The sequence below is a fragment of the Fusarium pseudograminearum genome, chromosome 3 (genome assembly GCF_000303195.2).
Source record: "Fusarium pseudograminearum CS3096 chromosome 3, whole genome shotgun sequence".
In the NCBI taxonomy this organism is placed as follows: Eukaryota; Fungi; Ascomycota; class Sordariomycetes; order Hypocreales; family Nectriaceae; genus Fusarium; species Fusarium pseudograminearum.
Genome location: NC_031953.1, coordinates 406,195 through 421,929, shown reverse-complemented (window position 1 = coordinate 421,929; position 15,735 = coordinate 406,195). Strand labels below are relative to the sequence as shown.

General features: G+C 45.8%; 7 protein-coding genes across 7 annotated transcripts; 3 read left to right on the top strand and 4 right to left on the bottom strand.

Moving 5' to 3' along the window:
• Positions 1-177: 177 nt before the first annotated feature.
• Positions 178-1,143, top strand: FPSE_04031 (uncharacterized protein; the record flags this gene model as incomplete). Its single annotated transcript, XM_009257149.1, has 1 exon — positions 178-1,143. One exon carries the CDS (start codon positions 178-180, stop codon positions 1,141-1,143), a length of 966 nt encoding a protein of 321 aa, XP_009255424.1.
• A 292-nt stretch (positions 1,144-1,435) lies between these two features.
• FPSE_04032 (uncharacterized protein) lies at positions 1,436-6,390 on the bottom strand (the record flags this gene model as incomplete). Its single annotated transcript, XM_009257150.1, has 5 exons — positions 1,436-1,440; positions 1,517-3,566; positions 3,614-5,133; positions 5,294-5,406; positions 5,459-6,390. The coding sequence occupies 5 exons, from the start codon at positions 6,388-6,390 to the stop codon at positions 1,436-1,438; spliced, it is 4,620 nt and encodes a 1,539-aa protein (XP_009255425.1).
• A 2,291-nt stretch (positions 6,391-8,681) lies between these two features.
• Positions 8,682-9,356, bottom strand: FPSE_04033 (uncharacterized protein; the record flags this gene model as incomplete). Its single annotated transcript, XM_009257151.1, has 1 exon — positions 8,682-9,356. The coding sequence occupies one exon, from the start codon at positions 9,354-9,356 to the stop codon at positions 8,682-8,684; it is 675 nt and encodes a 224-aa protein (XP_009255426.1).
• A 404-nt stretch (positions 9,357-9,760) lies between these two features.
• FPSE_04034 (uncharacterized protein) lies at positions 9,761-11,047 on the bottom strand (the record flags this gene model as incomplete). The annotated part of the gene is made up of 2 exons (XM_009257152.1): positions 9,761-10,913; positions 10,971-11,047. 2 exons carry the CDS (start codon positions 11,045-11,047, stop codon positions 9,761-9,763), a joined length of 1,230 nt encoding a protein of 409 aa, XP_009255427.1.
• A 417-nt stretch (positions 11,048-11,464) lies between these two features.
• On the top strand, positions 11,465-12,179 carry FPSE_04035 (uncharacterized protein; the record flags this gene model as incomplete). The annotated part of the gene is made up of 2 exons (XM_009257153.1): positions 11,465-11,593; positions 11,670-12,179. 2 exons carry the CDS (start codon positions 11,465-11,467, stop codon positions 12,177-12,179), a joined length of 639 nt encoding a protein of 212 aa, XP_009255428.1.
• A 965-nt stretch (positions 12,180-13,144) lies between these two features.
• On the top strand, positions 13,145-13,944 carry FPSE_04036 (uncharacterized protein; the record flags this gene model as incomplete). Its single annotated transcript, XM_009257154.1, has 3 exons — positions 13,145-13,343; positions 13,400-13,791; positions 13,840-13,944. 3 exons carry the CDS (start codon positions 13,145-13,147, stop codon positions 13,942-13,944), a joined length of 696 nt encoding a protein of 231 aa, XP_009255429.1.
• A 274-nt stretch (positions 13,945-14,218) lies between these two features.
• FPSE_04037 (uncharacterized protein) lies at positions 14,219-15,512 on the bottom strand (the record flags this gene model as incomplete). The annotated part of the gene is made up of 4 exons (XM_009257155.1): positions 14,219-14,416; positions 14,467-14,603; positions 14,652-15,228; positions 15,288-15,512. The coding sequence occupies 4 exons, from the start codon at positions 15,510-15,512 to the stop codon at positions 14,219-14,221; spliced, it is 1,137 nt and encodes a 378-aa protein (XP_009255430.1).
• Between the last annotated feature and the right edge of the window lie 223 nt (positions 15,513-15,735).

The window sequence follows — 15,735 nt, the reverse complement described above, 5'->3', positions numbered from 1 at the left end:
TTGAGTCTAGGATATCAACAAGCTAGAACGAAAAAGAAACCATCTACAGAGTACAATAGAGCACAAATTTATTAAATATTGTTCCCAAGCCACCTGACCATTTGTCTCATCCACTTCTTGTCATTCTTTCATAGTTTCCAGTCGCTCGTTGCTTAATTCGTCCCCATCAACGTCAAGATGAAGTCCAACGCTGTCATTGCCGTGCTTGTTTCACTCGGTGGTTCTGGCGTTCTTGCTGGCCCTTGCAAGCCTGTCACGTCGCAGACCACTCAACTTACGTCTGCAACAACCGAAGAGTCCACTCTCATTGACCTCACTACCACCATCGTTGCATCCGAGACCACCGCCGAATCTCTCATTCCCTCTACCACCGATGTCAGCTCACACGCCACCGAGGACTCTACTGTTGAGGTACCCACGACAACTGCGGCTGCTGAACCCACGTCGGAGGAGCCAGCAGTGACCTCGGATGCGAGCACCACGATCGCTGAGCCGACCACAACCACGGCGGTCCCTGCTCTATGTCAAACTCCAATCCCTTGCGATAATCTAGGCCTCGACTGGGCTTACTATACCAACCCTACTCAAAACACGGATACCACGTATTCCAACTTCAATCCCGCCTCCTTCAAGCAAGACGATCCTTTGTATACTGGTACCACTCGCAGGGTCGGTGGCATATTCGAAAGTCAGAGTTCCGCTGCAGGACCCATCTACGGTACAAGCCAGGACTTCCCACTGGATTTCTTCGCTCTAAACCATCATGGCTACATCTATACCTGCGAGGCCGGTACTTACAAGTTTGACATTCCGTATGCCAACGATGCTGTGTACCTCTGGGTAGGTCAAAGTGCCTATGCTGGATGGACAAAGGGCAATGCTCCCGCGAAGGCTCTTTATAACCAGCCGGACCATATTGCTGGAAGCGCTTCTTACGAAATTGCTATACCTGCTGGCCTATACATTCCGATTCGAGTGGTGTATGGGCAAGCACAGTATGGCGGTGGATTCACGTTCAAGGTCACGGCTCCTAGTGGACAGGTCCTCCTTGGTGATAATGCTGTTTCTAGTGGGCTCGTTGTACGACATTCATGTGATGGAGTTAATGCACCCCAGTTCCCACCTTTTGGTCAGGAGGTTTAAGGTGCAGAAGGTTTAGTAACAAAAGGAATAATGGGGCATATTACATTCAGTCTAAATAGCTAAAATTGGTGCCAATCCATATACCCTAGTACTAAATAATCCCCTAATTGAATCAGAGGGCCTCATCTTCGTGAGCAGTGAGATCGAGTTTTGGGACAAGAGAGTTAGTGCCAATAATCCACGAATGTCACATGGTAAGAAAGATATGGAAATCAGGACGAAGCAGTGGTATTTTATTAGGCGTCATCTACCTCTCGTACACCTAATACTAATCACGAAAGTGTAAGAAATACTAGACTATTGATAGAAGTAGTAATTGCGACTTTGAACTTCAAGCAAGCCTTGCAGAATTTGAATTCGATATTGTATTTACCTAAAGGCCGAAAGTCTGGAGGGAGCCATAACAGACGCTTAGTGCCTTGCAGTATCCATTGCAAATCGTCAGATATCGCATACTTCAGTGAGGCAACTTGCTGGATTGAGTTATTGACAATTTCGAACGTGCCCAAATCAGTTTCTAGTCGGAACGACCTTGATGCATAAAGACCAAGAACCGTGAACCAGTACCTTGGATATGAAACTCTCGTGACAATTTTCATTGTTTTCATATTCCAAATGCTCAGTTCAGTCTTGTCCTGGAAGATATATTCTGATATAGTTGCAAGCCATTTGTCGTCGAAAGAAAATATAACTTTGTGAAATCCGGGGGCGACTCTAGCAGCGTTGCGGATTGTCAATTTGCATAACCATGTCTTGGTCTCATACAGTTTGATGTATTTCCCGTCGTATACTGCAAAAGTCTTACAGTCATGAGAGAATGAAAGCCCCTTGCGTCGCTCAGCAGAACCATACCTGAGTTTTGCATATGAGGTCTTGATTGGTTTTGCAGCTATATCCCAGATCCTGATGGAGCTTCCTCGCACTGGCATGATTGCAAGCCAGCGGCTGTCATGAGAGAATGTGAGAGTAATTTCATCATTAGGAAACGGAGATGGGAAGCTGTTCATGGTATCGGCTTCAGAAGTTTGTCTTATATGGATCTCATGAGGGAAGCGTAGTACGATCATCTGGCCGTCGGGTGAGAAGTTTAGTATGAAATCACCCTCGTGGGGTGTGAATCTGGATATGCAATCCCCAGTACAAGATCTCCAGATGATCATCTTTCTCTTCCAATCTTCTTCTTCCAATCCCACCGCAATTAAAGATCCATCATTGGAGAAGTTTGGCGACCGATGAATGTTCTGTGATGAATGGTCCCAATGAGGTATGCTTAATAAGTCCCAGAGTTTGATCGTGGAATGAGTTGTTGCTGCTAGAACATCCCTTGTTGGCGAGATTGAACCAGTCAGTGACCCTCCTCTAATCTGCTGCTTCCACTCCAGTGCGGAATGATTCAGGAATCCAACCTTGTTCGACTGAATCACGGCAAATAGGGTTCCATCCCCCGGGAATATGGCTGAATCCATTTGAGATAGCCTGGTAGATGGATCGAACACAGGGTATTTGATTGATCGGATATGGACTTTAGTATCTGGATTCCAGATCTCTACCTGATAGTCTCTGATCTGATGGATGTGAGGTGACGTCTCCGGGTCACCTGATGCAGAGAGGAAGTAAATCTCGTTCGCTTTCGATGAGACAAGCGATCTAGAGTCAAAGAGGTCTTTTTTCCGTTGAATTTGATAAGGGTCGTCCTGGATCCTCAAGTCCCAGATAATCACAGTATCACTGATTCCGCATGATAGGATCTGGTCATCATGAGTAAAGGCGATGGAATCGACGGAATCAATGGAACCGTAGCGACCACCGTACCGACTATTGGTGATTTTTATTGTCTTTGTGCAGACGCCGCCAAGTGTGTCAAACAGCTTGATTGTGCCAAATGACCCTGAAGCAAGGATGCGCCCACTGTTGCTGTAAGCCAAGGAGAAAACTCTGTCGCTATGATTATTGAATGTTCGCAACAAAATGCCGTTATTGGCATCCCAGATCTTGATGGTGCGATCCTGGTATCCTGATGCGAGTTCGTAGTTCTTGGCGGAGAAAGCCAATGCGACAACATGACTCTCATGCCCCGGGAGTGTGTGCAGACAGGTGCCTGTTAACACATCCCATATCATAACTTTGCTATCGGAGGAAGTTGAAGCTAGTAATGATCCGTCGTGAGAGAATACAACGGAATCCACGGTGCCATTATGACCCTCCATGGCTAATATGCAAGGGCTCCAGTCATCATTTACACCATGTTGCAAAGCAAACCCGTCTGGCGCCTGAGACCCATATATTTTCCTGGTCATGCAATGGTATGGACTGAGGTTCAGTAAAGGATAAACCTGAAGAGGGCATTGCTCAATCCCAAATCTGTGGTAGCGGATGTATCGCAATTCATCTTGCACGAGGTCTTTGACATGGGAACTATGGTCCTAACAATAATTAACAACAGTGGCCGTAACTGATAATAAATACATACATGGAGAATTCGATCTAGCTTCAGCATTTCGCTTATTCCAAGCGAGATGGAACTGAGATGGCCAAGAGTTTCAACCCAGAATAAGAACTTCTGACGTAGGAATTTGTCAACAGGGCTACCGTCCATCAGTTGTTGTGTCCGTGCAGCAGGCTCACACTCAGACAGATGAGATATCCAGTGAATGCATTGATATGAAAATGATCCAAGAGCATCTCGCGCTTGTCGTGGCTGATTAGATTCCTGGTCGAGCATATCTCGGTGGAGTGACTGTGATAGGTTGCGAATGGATTGTGAAAACAGCAAAAAATGATAATGCTGCGGATGGAAGTTGAAGCCACTTTTTTCGCCAAGTAAGTATTCCTTTGCCGATTCATGTATGAAGTGAATGGTTCGATGTTGGACAGTTAAGAATGATCCGCACAAGTCAATGATACCCTGGAATCTCCTGACAGTGATCTTATCATCGCCAATCAGACAACAAAGCTCATCTAGAGAAAGAGGTCTGAAGGCATTCAACGCAAACGAGACAATCTTCCCATACAGCCTGCCAAAGCTGGGATCGCTTCCATGCTCAGACGAAGGTCGGATTTGTTCCAACATTCTTCTGTATAGTGCATCGAGTCCACTTGGGAAGCTCTCCAGCATCATCATCGTTAGATCCGCGGGGGTGCGTATCAGCATCTTGCAAACAAGAGACACCCAGAGAAAGGTATTGTTTGCTTTTGATCGCAGATGAGACTCCACAGCAACTCTTTCGTTCTTGTCGTATTCCTTCATAGTACACAGGTCTTCCACTTTGTGTGTAATATATAAGTCAACTGCCGCAGAGACAGCCACTTCGTTATCTTCCAAGCTTAATCCAAGTAGCCTGGGACATCTTCTTAGAACCTCCTTGATATCTGACCACTTGCGACTCGAAACAAGCCATTTGACGTGCGGCATATATGGTTGATTGGCAATCAAGTCCAGAAGTTTGTCCCGGTCGTCTCTGCATTCATCTAGTGCATCGATGATTAAGTAGGTCTTCTTAGCCTTGTTTGCACCCAATATACCAACCAGAATCTTCTTCAGCACTGGCCAGGCAATCCTGGGGTCCAACAGAGGCTTACTGAACTCTTTGAAGCGCCTTCGGATATAAGACAATGCCATACTATCCTGAAAAATGATGGAACCGATAATGCTGCGCAAGACTGAAGTGGCGTTGCTAAAAGTCGGATAGCTGGCGTCGCAGAAGAAGTACGACAGAATGGGACCCAAGCCACTATTTTCGCGTTTTGATTGAAGATTGATGTGGTCTATGATGCCACACATGCACATTGTCTTGCCCTTGCCTGGGTCGCCGTTTAGCCAGAGCAGTGGGTAGTCTTCCTTGTACCACTGTTTGAAGTGTCCGTGCTGAAGAATCCAACGGTAGGAACGTTTAATCAGCCCACCCTGTCGTTCTTCAATGTCTGCTTTGTGAGACTGAGGATCTACAACCCAAAATGTATCTCGGATTTCGTCGTCAATATCCTCTTTACCTGGATACATGAAGCAGTTAACAATCTAGTTCACATAGCTGGGACTAAAATCCAGTGTGTGGTAGAGATCGAGAGATTGGATATGATAGATATTCTTTCATCGTCTTTTTTCTTCCCCATTCTCCTTCGTAACTTCTTCCTTGGCATGTTTAGGACTTACCAATTGTTATATTACCCCCTGCGTTATACGTGTTATTGCTGCCGGAACCATAGTTCTGCATGATACCACCGGATCCCGAATTGACGTTGGTTGTGAATGTTTGAGTTGGATTGCTAGACCATTTTGTCAGTTCTTGACTCAATAAGTTGGAATGGAATGGCATACTTCAACGCAAGGGACAGTCGGTCATGAAGCTGATCCGAAGACATGGTTTGGGTTGACAGATCCTTGATAGAATCCAGACACCTCTCGAGAGGAATATCTCCTCGTAATGCCGGCATTGAATAGGGCGTAGCTTTCACAAGTGACAGCATATCCGCATTTTCGTTTCCATCCAATCGAGCGACTTCCTGGATTGGTCTTGGTATTTCCTCTAGCATCTTGCCTTCGAGACGATCCTCCATACATGAAAGGCATATCCAATAACAAAGAGAAAGTCCATGTGTGACGTCGATGATTTTCTGATCTCTGACTGATAATTGACCCGAGGACTTCTTGTAGAGAAGAGGATGTGCTAGCCTGTTGTATAAACCCTCAGCCAGACTCAATACTTGTATCTCGAACACAATGCCACAGAACGAACTCAGCGGATCTCCGGCATCAGGATGTAAGAACACGTGATGGTTTTCGCTTTTGAAAGAACCAAAAGTAGGTTTCCAAACATCGTCTACCTCTCGATCTGCCTTGAAGTACGTTGTGGATTTGAGCTGAAAGTTTTTCATGATGAAGGCCTTCGCAATTGCGATGCCAGATGGGTAATCAACGACAATGCGAAAGCCAGCTAGATCATGCAGGTCGTCAAATATCTCTTCAACTTCCCTATACCGCTGTCCCCGATGATACTCTCGCCGCTGAATCGACTTTGTGATCGAACTCAAAGATTTGACGCGTGCTGAAATGGTGCATCGAACTTTCAGTTCATGCTGTAAAGCCATTTTCAAAGTTTCCACCATGCTCTTGTAATGAGGTTCTAGGCGAGGCCAGGCGTTGAGAAAGGCTTCGACTGGGGATCCTCCACGTTCGACATTCTGAAAGGCGAGACTTCTTTCCTCAATCAGACGGGGATAGATAAGTTGAGGGCGATTAGATGAATGCATTGTAGTACATCATCTGTGGCCGATAGCGATAGTACAAACATGTATTGGCGTTGCTGTATTAGACGAAGCACAATAGACAAAAAACACAAATGAATGCGCGCTGAGAGGTTCAGAGGTTCCATGTCATGCTGACATTAAAACGCTCGTCTAGTTTCAAACCAGGCCACCAGTAATATGAAGTAGAATGCTTGTTGGCTGCACGTAAGGTGACGTGTCAAACCGCCGAGTCTGAGACACACACATGTCTTCCACCTCACTTCTCCAATTAAAAGTTGATAAAGCGCAAGAAGAACTCAGCCTACTTAGAGTACTGGATCATCAGGTGATACAGACCGTGGCGGGCGCTTCAAAATTCCATTATCATCCTATCAGAATATGGAACTGAGTGAGGCTTTCAGCAAGGCAACATTTCCACGCTTGGCAGCATGCAGGATGACCTGGTCCTTGTATTGACCCAATCAATACGAAGAAGTTGGCCATTGTGATTGACAGGCAGAGACAAAAGATATGACAAAAATATTCGTGGCATCCAAACCTCATGTGGTGAGCCACTGCAACATGTGAGAATTGTTAAGTTCCTAGTTATTCATGTTTTTGGCGTCAAGTCATTCTAATTTTACTTCCTTTTTAACATCTGTCACAAGCCCATTCCTTCGTCAACGCAATATCGCATCAATGATGCCTCTCGATCCATATTTAAACATCGTGAAACAAAGAGCTCAATACAACCCTTGTATCGGTGGTCTCGACATATTCCTGCAACAGAAGCCCACCCGCTCAAGCAAGATTATCTCTATCGATTGTCCGAACTATGGCCTGTGTACGTCTCAGTCCCAAGCTGTGGCGGTTGAAGAAGATGACATGACCACAACCCTGAAAACCATTCCGTAAACGTTATGCGAATAATTTTAATTGAAGATATTAACTCGCGGCTAATGAGTCTCATTGGAAGCACTCTCGACATCGATCCTCTATTCTTTGCAGACTATGCCAATACTAGCTTCAAAGAATTCGAGGTCTCATCACCACCGCCTTCTCTTGCAATCTTGCCATCGTTGTTATCAGAAAGTGGCTATCTTCATCTCCATTGCCAACAAATAGTTGACCTAGGCAATGCCTCATCATTTGGGAGCGCTCCATATGCTTCGAAGACCCATACCAATATCACGCGAAATGTTCGACGATTGCCACCTCTTTCAGGCAAGCAGTTAGCTCTTGTTCGGTCTGCTTGCTCGTTGCTGGTGAAGAAAATTGGTACCTCTTCCGTTTGTAAGTGATCAACTTTGGAGGATCGAGGCTTGTCACTAACATTGGAAGGCCTCGTTTTGGTTGACAGTCCTGCGCATACAGCCGTTGATGCCTCAAGACCACAAAGCGCAACTGTTTTACATGGAGGCTTTGAGGATATTGCAACATCCCATTCGCTTCAGACTCAAGGAAGCCAAGATGTATGGAAGAGGGACTCGATGCTTGAGAGCCTGGCACACTACCCGCAATATCCGAGACCCCAAGGCCTCACAAACTCACATATGTGTATGTTACAGTTAGTATACTACCCGATCCGTATTACTCTAGCCCACTGGAACTCTTACATCCATCTCATCAGCCGCTACTCAAAACACTACGAATACTCCCTCCAGGACATCTCAACTCGACTCTACAGTAGTGACATTACCGACTTGCAGAGATGGAGGAGACGAATCAGACAGAGCAGGCACAAACTTACTCTTCTGTCTGAGTTTTGTAAATTTTGGATATCACAAGAGGACATTGACTCCAACAAGACCACCTGGAATTCTTTCCTCCGAGATATTGATTATTTACAAGATCAGCTTCAAGACTATAAACAATCCCTTGAACAAATGGTTACAGTGGCTACATCTATGGTACAACTACTTGATTCTCGGCAATCAATCGTCGAAGCTGTCAGTGTCCGACGATTGACCTACCTTGCGCTTACTTTTGCGCCATTAGCTTGGGTCGCAAGCCTTTTCAGCATGTCTGAGCCTTACTTGCCGGGACACAATGGATTCTGGGTTTACTTTGCAACTGCAATTCCTTTGCTTTGTGTAGTGTTTCTTCTATCAACTTTAAAGTATAATCACATGTGTCAAAGATCGGCTGACTACTGGAAAGGCATCATCAGTCATTATCGGGCTAAGCGAAATGGGCAACAGGATGATGCGTTAGAACCGTGATATTTTTCTTAGCATTATGAACTAGAATGCCTATAATATTAACACGGATTAGTCCCGTCTACTACATCGGGTTTCCTTCATCTCTAGCCAAAATTAGTTTCTCAACACCACTGCTTCTTTCACATACAACCCCTCAGTTGCGATCTTGACCAGAAACTTGGCAACACTGACAGGAGTGACACTGTCTTTCATTGTCATTCCCACGCCCGAACTTCCCAGTGTCTCAATCTCCAGCACATTATTGTTGTCGTGGTCCAGTTTGACGGGTCTCACAAGAGTCCACTCCATCTTTGTCTTTCGAATCTCTTGATCTAACAAATTATGATCCGCCAAGGCGTATTTAATATTCGTCAACCCCATGAAAGCCTGGCTGATCAATGGCAGATTTTTCCATGTATCTCCGACGCCAGCAGTTGACATAACGATAATTCGATGGATACCGGCTTCTTCCAAGACTTCACACGCGTTGGCGCAGGAGTCAGCCAGGAAGCGAGGGGGGCCGACTTGGGCTGCGAAGGGGCTATCCGATGCGCGGACTGTGTTGAGAGTGAAGATTGCTGCCGAAGGGAGAGCACCAGGTGTAGCATGGATGGCTTTGCGTATATCGTCTTTTGATAGTGGAGAGCCAGTGACTATAGTGATGCCAGGTTGTGGTGTAAGAGAAGCTGGGTTTCTGACAAGTGCTATTGCAGTGTGATTTTGAGCGAGGAGTTCTGATACAACAAGCTTGCCAGTGCGGCCTGTTGCGCCAAGAAGGAGGAAGTGCATATTGGAATAATTAGGAATAATTAATAGTGAGATCTATGGGTTTCGGTGGAAGATGACTGTGTTATTGACATGAAGATAGAACAGAAGAAGGGCTGCTTTATATCTTTGGTCCAACTACAGGTTAGCACAAGTAGAGAGACAAGGGTTATATCTGATTGGCCCGTTCGGTCAGTTTGCCATTATTGACAGATCCACATTCGAATCGCTAGCAGCAAGCGCAGAGTCTGATTGGTTGGTTCGGTCAATATGCCTCTTCCATGGGAGATGCACAAGCACAGCATTGATGGAACTATATGCTTATAAATCCTTAATTAGTGATACACCAATCCGATCTTAACTAGTTGAGAGCTTGACTTGTCTAACCCTTGTGATAGCTCTTGGGGCTGACTACATGCAACACAAATTCAGACTTCAAACTGTTGCCTTAGCCCACCTTCTATGCCTCTACGCATATCGTAATCCTTGAGCCGTTCATTAATCTCATCAGTCAAAGCCTGGATACTCTCGTTCTCAGACTTTAGCCTCCCATCAAAGTCTGTCTCATAATCCAATGTTCCTAGAAGCACGACTCTCATAACCATATGGAGTAATTTCGAGAAGCAGTCATGAACGGTCATAGGTTCTTCTGCTGTCTGAGCCACTTCGAAGTCTCCGTGCCATTCATTCAGAAAATCAAGAATTCTCCCCTTCTCGCCAAGTAGTTCAACAGCTCTTTTCTCCGATTCGATGAGCGAAACCTGGCCAAGAAAGTCGATAACCAAGTCTACAATGCGTCTAATCCCGGGTCGCATATTTGGCGCAATCTTGCGATCAGTCGAGACTTCCGCAGGTGGCGTTAACATGCTGGTTGTATTCGCTGTGGGCTGTTCTGTAAACTTGCAAGGAGCAGCAAAGAATTTGATGATGAAGATATCTATGGATGGCAAGTCTTTGTGATTTGCTGGTATCAAGATATTTGTTTCTGATAAATACGGTCTCGCCCGGTATTCTCGCATAATATTCAATCCACGGACGATGTGGACGCCCATTGCGGAGAAATTACCCCGGACTTGTTCGACGCTTATCAATACTTGGCAGCAGAGTAGGGCAGACTTGAGTGTCTCTGGGCTTGGTGTTGACAAGTTGACAGCTAGACCTGTCAGAGCCTTGCTATACTGTTGGAGACCATAGTTATAGCTCAGCTTTTGTTGCTCTGGAGACGGACCATCTGCCATTGACTCAAGGTTGTCACGAAGAGACTGGAGAGACCGGAGAGCATGTCGGATTGACGCATCAGTCAAGCTCTGTTGGAGTACCTGCTCAGCCTCACGGTTGCAATTGATGTCCACATCAAAGATTGTTTTAGTGGACAGATAGCGGTTGAGAGTTGCAGGGTCTAAAGGAATCCTATCGGATGTAGACTGTGGAGATTTGTTTCTGGCTTCTGGTCGGTAGTCTTCACTAGTCGGCAGGCTCGAAAACGGTCTAAAGACAGACTCGTAGCCGTCACAGGAACGACCAGTCTTGACGCATTTCTCACAGAATGGTCGTGCCTCATCGCATTTGATCTTTCGGATTCTGATGAAGTCAGCATAAGATAAACCCCAGTCTAGCCAGATCCTTCAGGCATCTTACCTGCATGTCCGGCACCCCGTTTTGACTTTCCTACCACCAACATTATTTCTCTTGTTGTTCCGCTTGTTTGTCTGCATGATTGAAAAGATGCGAGGAGAAAGATGAGCGAACAGGCGAATGAGAAGCCAGAGTTCGAGTCATCCTCAGAAGGATTTAGCGTGTTCTTTTAGCGCTGACTCGCGGATCTTCGGCTTGATGTACTGCTAACTCGATTGGGTTGAAAGAGCGAGCAGGCCAATTGCGGTTTGTGGTCTGTGAGTGAACCATGAGAAGGATGAGAACTATTTGTTTAGGATTTCAAATGAATCATTAGAAATAGAAAGCAAGCCTCTTGATATACGTAAGCGAGAACTGGTAGATAAATATACCCTTGTCGAGTTTGAATGTGAGATTTGTATAAAGCATCGTTCATCGCTCTATGTTAACATCAATCATCACTCTCTTCTTTCATGTATCACCCTAGATCTTTTACAAGACTCTTCAACACTTCCAAAATGTCTGCTTTTACTCTCTACGGCGCCCGTGGTTCGACAAACACTGATCGAGTCCGTCTGACACTTGCCGAAGGCGGTTTCACAGACTTTGAACTTGTCCTCCTTGACCTCTCAAAGGGACAACAGAAGGTGGGTAGCTTACCTGTGACTCCATAGAGTTTCGTGCTCTCTTTATTGTGTTCACATCTAACAAGACATTTTCTAGTCAAAAGACCATTTCGCCCGCCACCCATGGGGTAAAGTCCCAGCAATTGAATTCTCCAATGGCTTCACCCTCTACGAAAGCCGCGCCATCTGCAAATATCTATCCAAGAAATATAGCTTTCCTCTGCTCCCTTCCGAGTCCGACATGGAGGCCACAGCACTCTTTGAACAAGCACAGTCGGTAGAAATGCAATACTTTGCAGAACCTGCCGGTCGCATTGCTTTTGAAAAGTTTGCCAAGAAATTCATCGGCTTACCTCCAAACGAACAAGTTGTCACGGATGCGGTAAAGGCCGTTGAGGCGTTTTTCGACGTGGCAGAGAAGTTCTTGTCGGAGAGAGAGTATATGGCTGGGAATGAGTTTACACTCGTGGATATTTACTATGTGCCTTTGGTTCAGAGATTGCTTGTCTGCGGGTTTGACAATGTTATTACTGAGAGGCCGGCTGTGAGTGCTTGGTGGGAGCGGATTAGCACCAGGCCTGCTGTGCAGAAGACTATGGCTGCTTGACGATGAGGTCTTGTCTACTTGGGAATGATAATGGGGCTTATGATAGGCGGATATCATGTATGTAGATGAAGTCTTGTTAACAGATCACATGCGCTTGATACCACCACATTCCCTTCGTATTTCATAATGAGACAACTACACCGCTTGAAAGCTCTAACTGCTGATTGCAAAGATACCATATCTCAAAAAGCCTGTTGCCAAGACTGCCAAGGCCTCTACCGAAAGTCGATTCATGCCTTATCACGAGATGCCAATTCATAATTCCGGCAAACCACTCCGAGTCAAGATACTTATCCGACATGACAACTAGGGATATTTCTGTATGGCCGGAAAAGAACCTGATAGGTTTCGTTTTATAAACGCGAGGAAGTTTTCAGCTCTCTAGACTGTCTAAAATTCTATACCAAGATTAAATATGCTGTTTCCAGCTATCGCATGTTGCAAAGATGCATCTGAGTTCCGGATCCAGGGTAAAGTGACTGCATGATAAAGTACCAGACGTGACTCTACAGGGTTCCCCAGCATCATGTCGGCAGTCAAGCGCACCTATCTCCATCAAATGCTCTTCCTAGTCACAACTCACCTGCCAAATCTAGTATTCGGAGCATCGGAGTGTATTCAAGCATAAAGACAAGCTTCAAGCAAATCCACATTTGTTTCCACCAATTATGGACTTTGATTGACACACTTGGTAGATGATGCTACATAAAACGCACATGCTACTGGAGGGATTTCTCAAACCGTGCCATATGTATAGTAGCCCCAGATATGCGTTTGATGTCCATTGGAGAGTATAGCCTTGGCGTGGCAGGGATGCCATTCTACGGACTGTGCCAAGAGTTGTGGAAGCTATCAAAGGGTGGTTGATGAAGATCATAAAAGGCCGTATTATTTCCTGCCAGAATCCACTTTCAAGTTTCAGACTCACTTCAGACTTCAAATTGTCTATCTCAATCCTCCCCATCATGCATTTCTCAACCTTCGCTACTATGCTCGCTGCCGTGCCCGCGGCACTTGCCTGCAAGGGCTACACCGGTGGTCTCCCTAAGCACACTGGTACCAAGACCCTCAGCGCTCCTCAGTACATCGCCAGAGGTCAGACATTTGACGCTGGCTGGGTCAAGTACGACCGTGGTGTGAAATGTACCGGCCAGTCTGAAGGCGGTAAATACTCCTTGAAACTGTTTCTCACTTTGAACACATACTGATGAAGTGTCCAGGTGAGAAGGACACTGTTTTCGTCCTCGAAGAAGGTGCCAAGCTACGCAACGTCATCATTGGCGCCAATCAAAAAGAAGGTGTATACTGCAAGGGTTCATGCACTCTTGAATTCGTGTGGTTTGAAGACGTTTGCGAAGACGCCATCTCCATCAAGGGCGGCGGCACAGCCAACATCATCGGAGGTGGTGCCTACAAAGCCGCCGACAAGATCATCCAGCACAATGGTTGCGGTCACGTCAACATTATCAACTTCTACGCCAACGACTACGGCAAGGTGTACCGATCTTGTGGTAACTGCAGTGGAAACTGCAGACGGTCTGTGCACATGGAGGGAACTACTGCTGTCAATGGTGGTGAGCTCATGGGTATCAACGTCAACTATGGTGATAAGGTATGTGCACTTTCGATTATAAGGGATGATTATGGCTAACAGATATAGGCTACGTACTCCAACAACTGTTTCCCCAAGGTTCAGTGCCAGGGCTACAATGGTTGTGACAAGAAGAACGGTGCTTGCGAGCCTAAAAAGGTGGGAACTTGCTAAGGAATCAGCTAGCTAGGTTCAATCACGTTGAGTCTCGGTTAGTGATGGTCGGGCCCGTAGCGCTTGGAGTGAGGAGATGTATTCATTGTACGTATGTGTATCGGAAGAGCATGTATCAGTAACGATCTGGTGCTATTAGCTCTAGTAAATAACATACTTGTCCTTCAAACAAAACTATTAACTCCTACCATTATATACGTGGTTATTTGAGATCTATTTGTCATTATGGTACATTATGGTACATTAACCTTCAATCATTTATCAGATTCCCATGTTAGACAATACTGTGCGCTGTAGACGACCCTCGCCGAGAACTAGTGTCAATGTGAATTTGACTCTCCACCATGATATGTCGTCCGCTTGAGTCATCGTCATGAAGTCTATCCCAATTACCCTTTATTGATACCGTAGTCCTTGCATGTCCGTGAGGGCTAAGTGAGTGCATTGGAGTCTGGTCAACATATTCCAATTTCTGTCAAGAATTAGTGTGACTCGAATGAAGTCAGTGCTGGCAGTACATACTGGTCTGGATGTCCCTTTGGAGCGAGTCATCGTCTTGGCTAAGCAGGTACCAAACACCTTGAGCGACGGCAATGAACAAGCAATAATAGCGAGGCTGGATTCTAGTAGTGACCAGAAAAGTAGTCGACCTTGGGCCTCTATGGAACAAGTTAGTACTGAGACTTCCAAATCTTTCGTCAACTTACCCATGTGATCATGAGGGTATTTTCGTATTTCGATGTACTTGTACGAGATCATGCGCATAAGGGCAGCAATACTAGCAAGCAAGCCAAGCCCCAGGATTCCCACGACTGCGAGCTTACTCCGCGTCGGCATCTGTAACGAATAGACGATGAAGAAAGGTGTCATTGCACAGGCCCAATCGCTAGCCACCTGCGCAGATGTACCAATGTAGCTGAGGTACAAGAATCCATTTGCAGATTTGCATTTGCCCGCGCCAGGATTCCAGTAGGTTTGAAATGGAACGCAGTTCACAAAGAACCAGACCACGCAAATTACAGCCGTGACGGTCATGATACACATGATCCCGTACATTATGTATTTATATCGCCTCTCCACACAAATGTAGAGGATCGTGACTGCGATGGCGAATTTCGTTATCGTCGAGGAGGCGTAGTAGATGAGCTCGTAGAAGATCAGATATTCCATGCCGCGAACCGTGATGAAGTTTCGCATTTCGTAGTGGTTGAGATACGCGTCTGAAGCGCCGACGCCATAGTGGACTGATAAAGCTCCGAGGACTGCTGCTGGAATATATGGGAGCTACAACAATTAGCATCAGCTTGCCTTGTTGTGTAGTGCAAGTAAAAGGAAAGACTTACAAATCCAGCCACTGCCAAGTAATCGTTCAGTCGCCATTTGACATCGTTCTGCACTCTGAACATCCGAACATAGACTCTAAGCCCAACAACGATCGTACAAATAGCAAGAAAGACATAAATCAGCACCTCGCACACCGCACCCATCCCCGACGGCGAGATAGAATGTTGTGCGTAAGCGATTTTGGCGATGTTCTCGCCCGTAAGGCCAGCCAAAGATTTCACCATTTCGAGAAATAAAAAAAGTTCCTACATCTGACTTTCTGTGTCTACAGGATTGGGTAAATTATATGCACAAAGTTCTGAAAGGGGTAAGTGGGTTAGAATCGGGTCATAGTCTAGGATTCATGAGCCGTGGAGTGACATCCGAACTGGAGATATGAACGAGCATCCTTCATAAGCCTGTTCACACTGTTGACAGGGGGATTATGGGAGTGTAAGAAGTGGGACT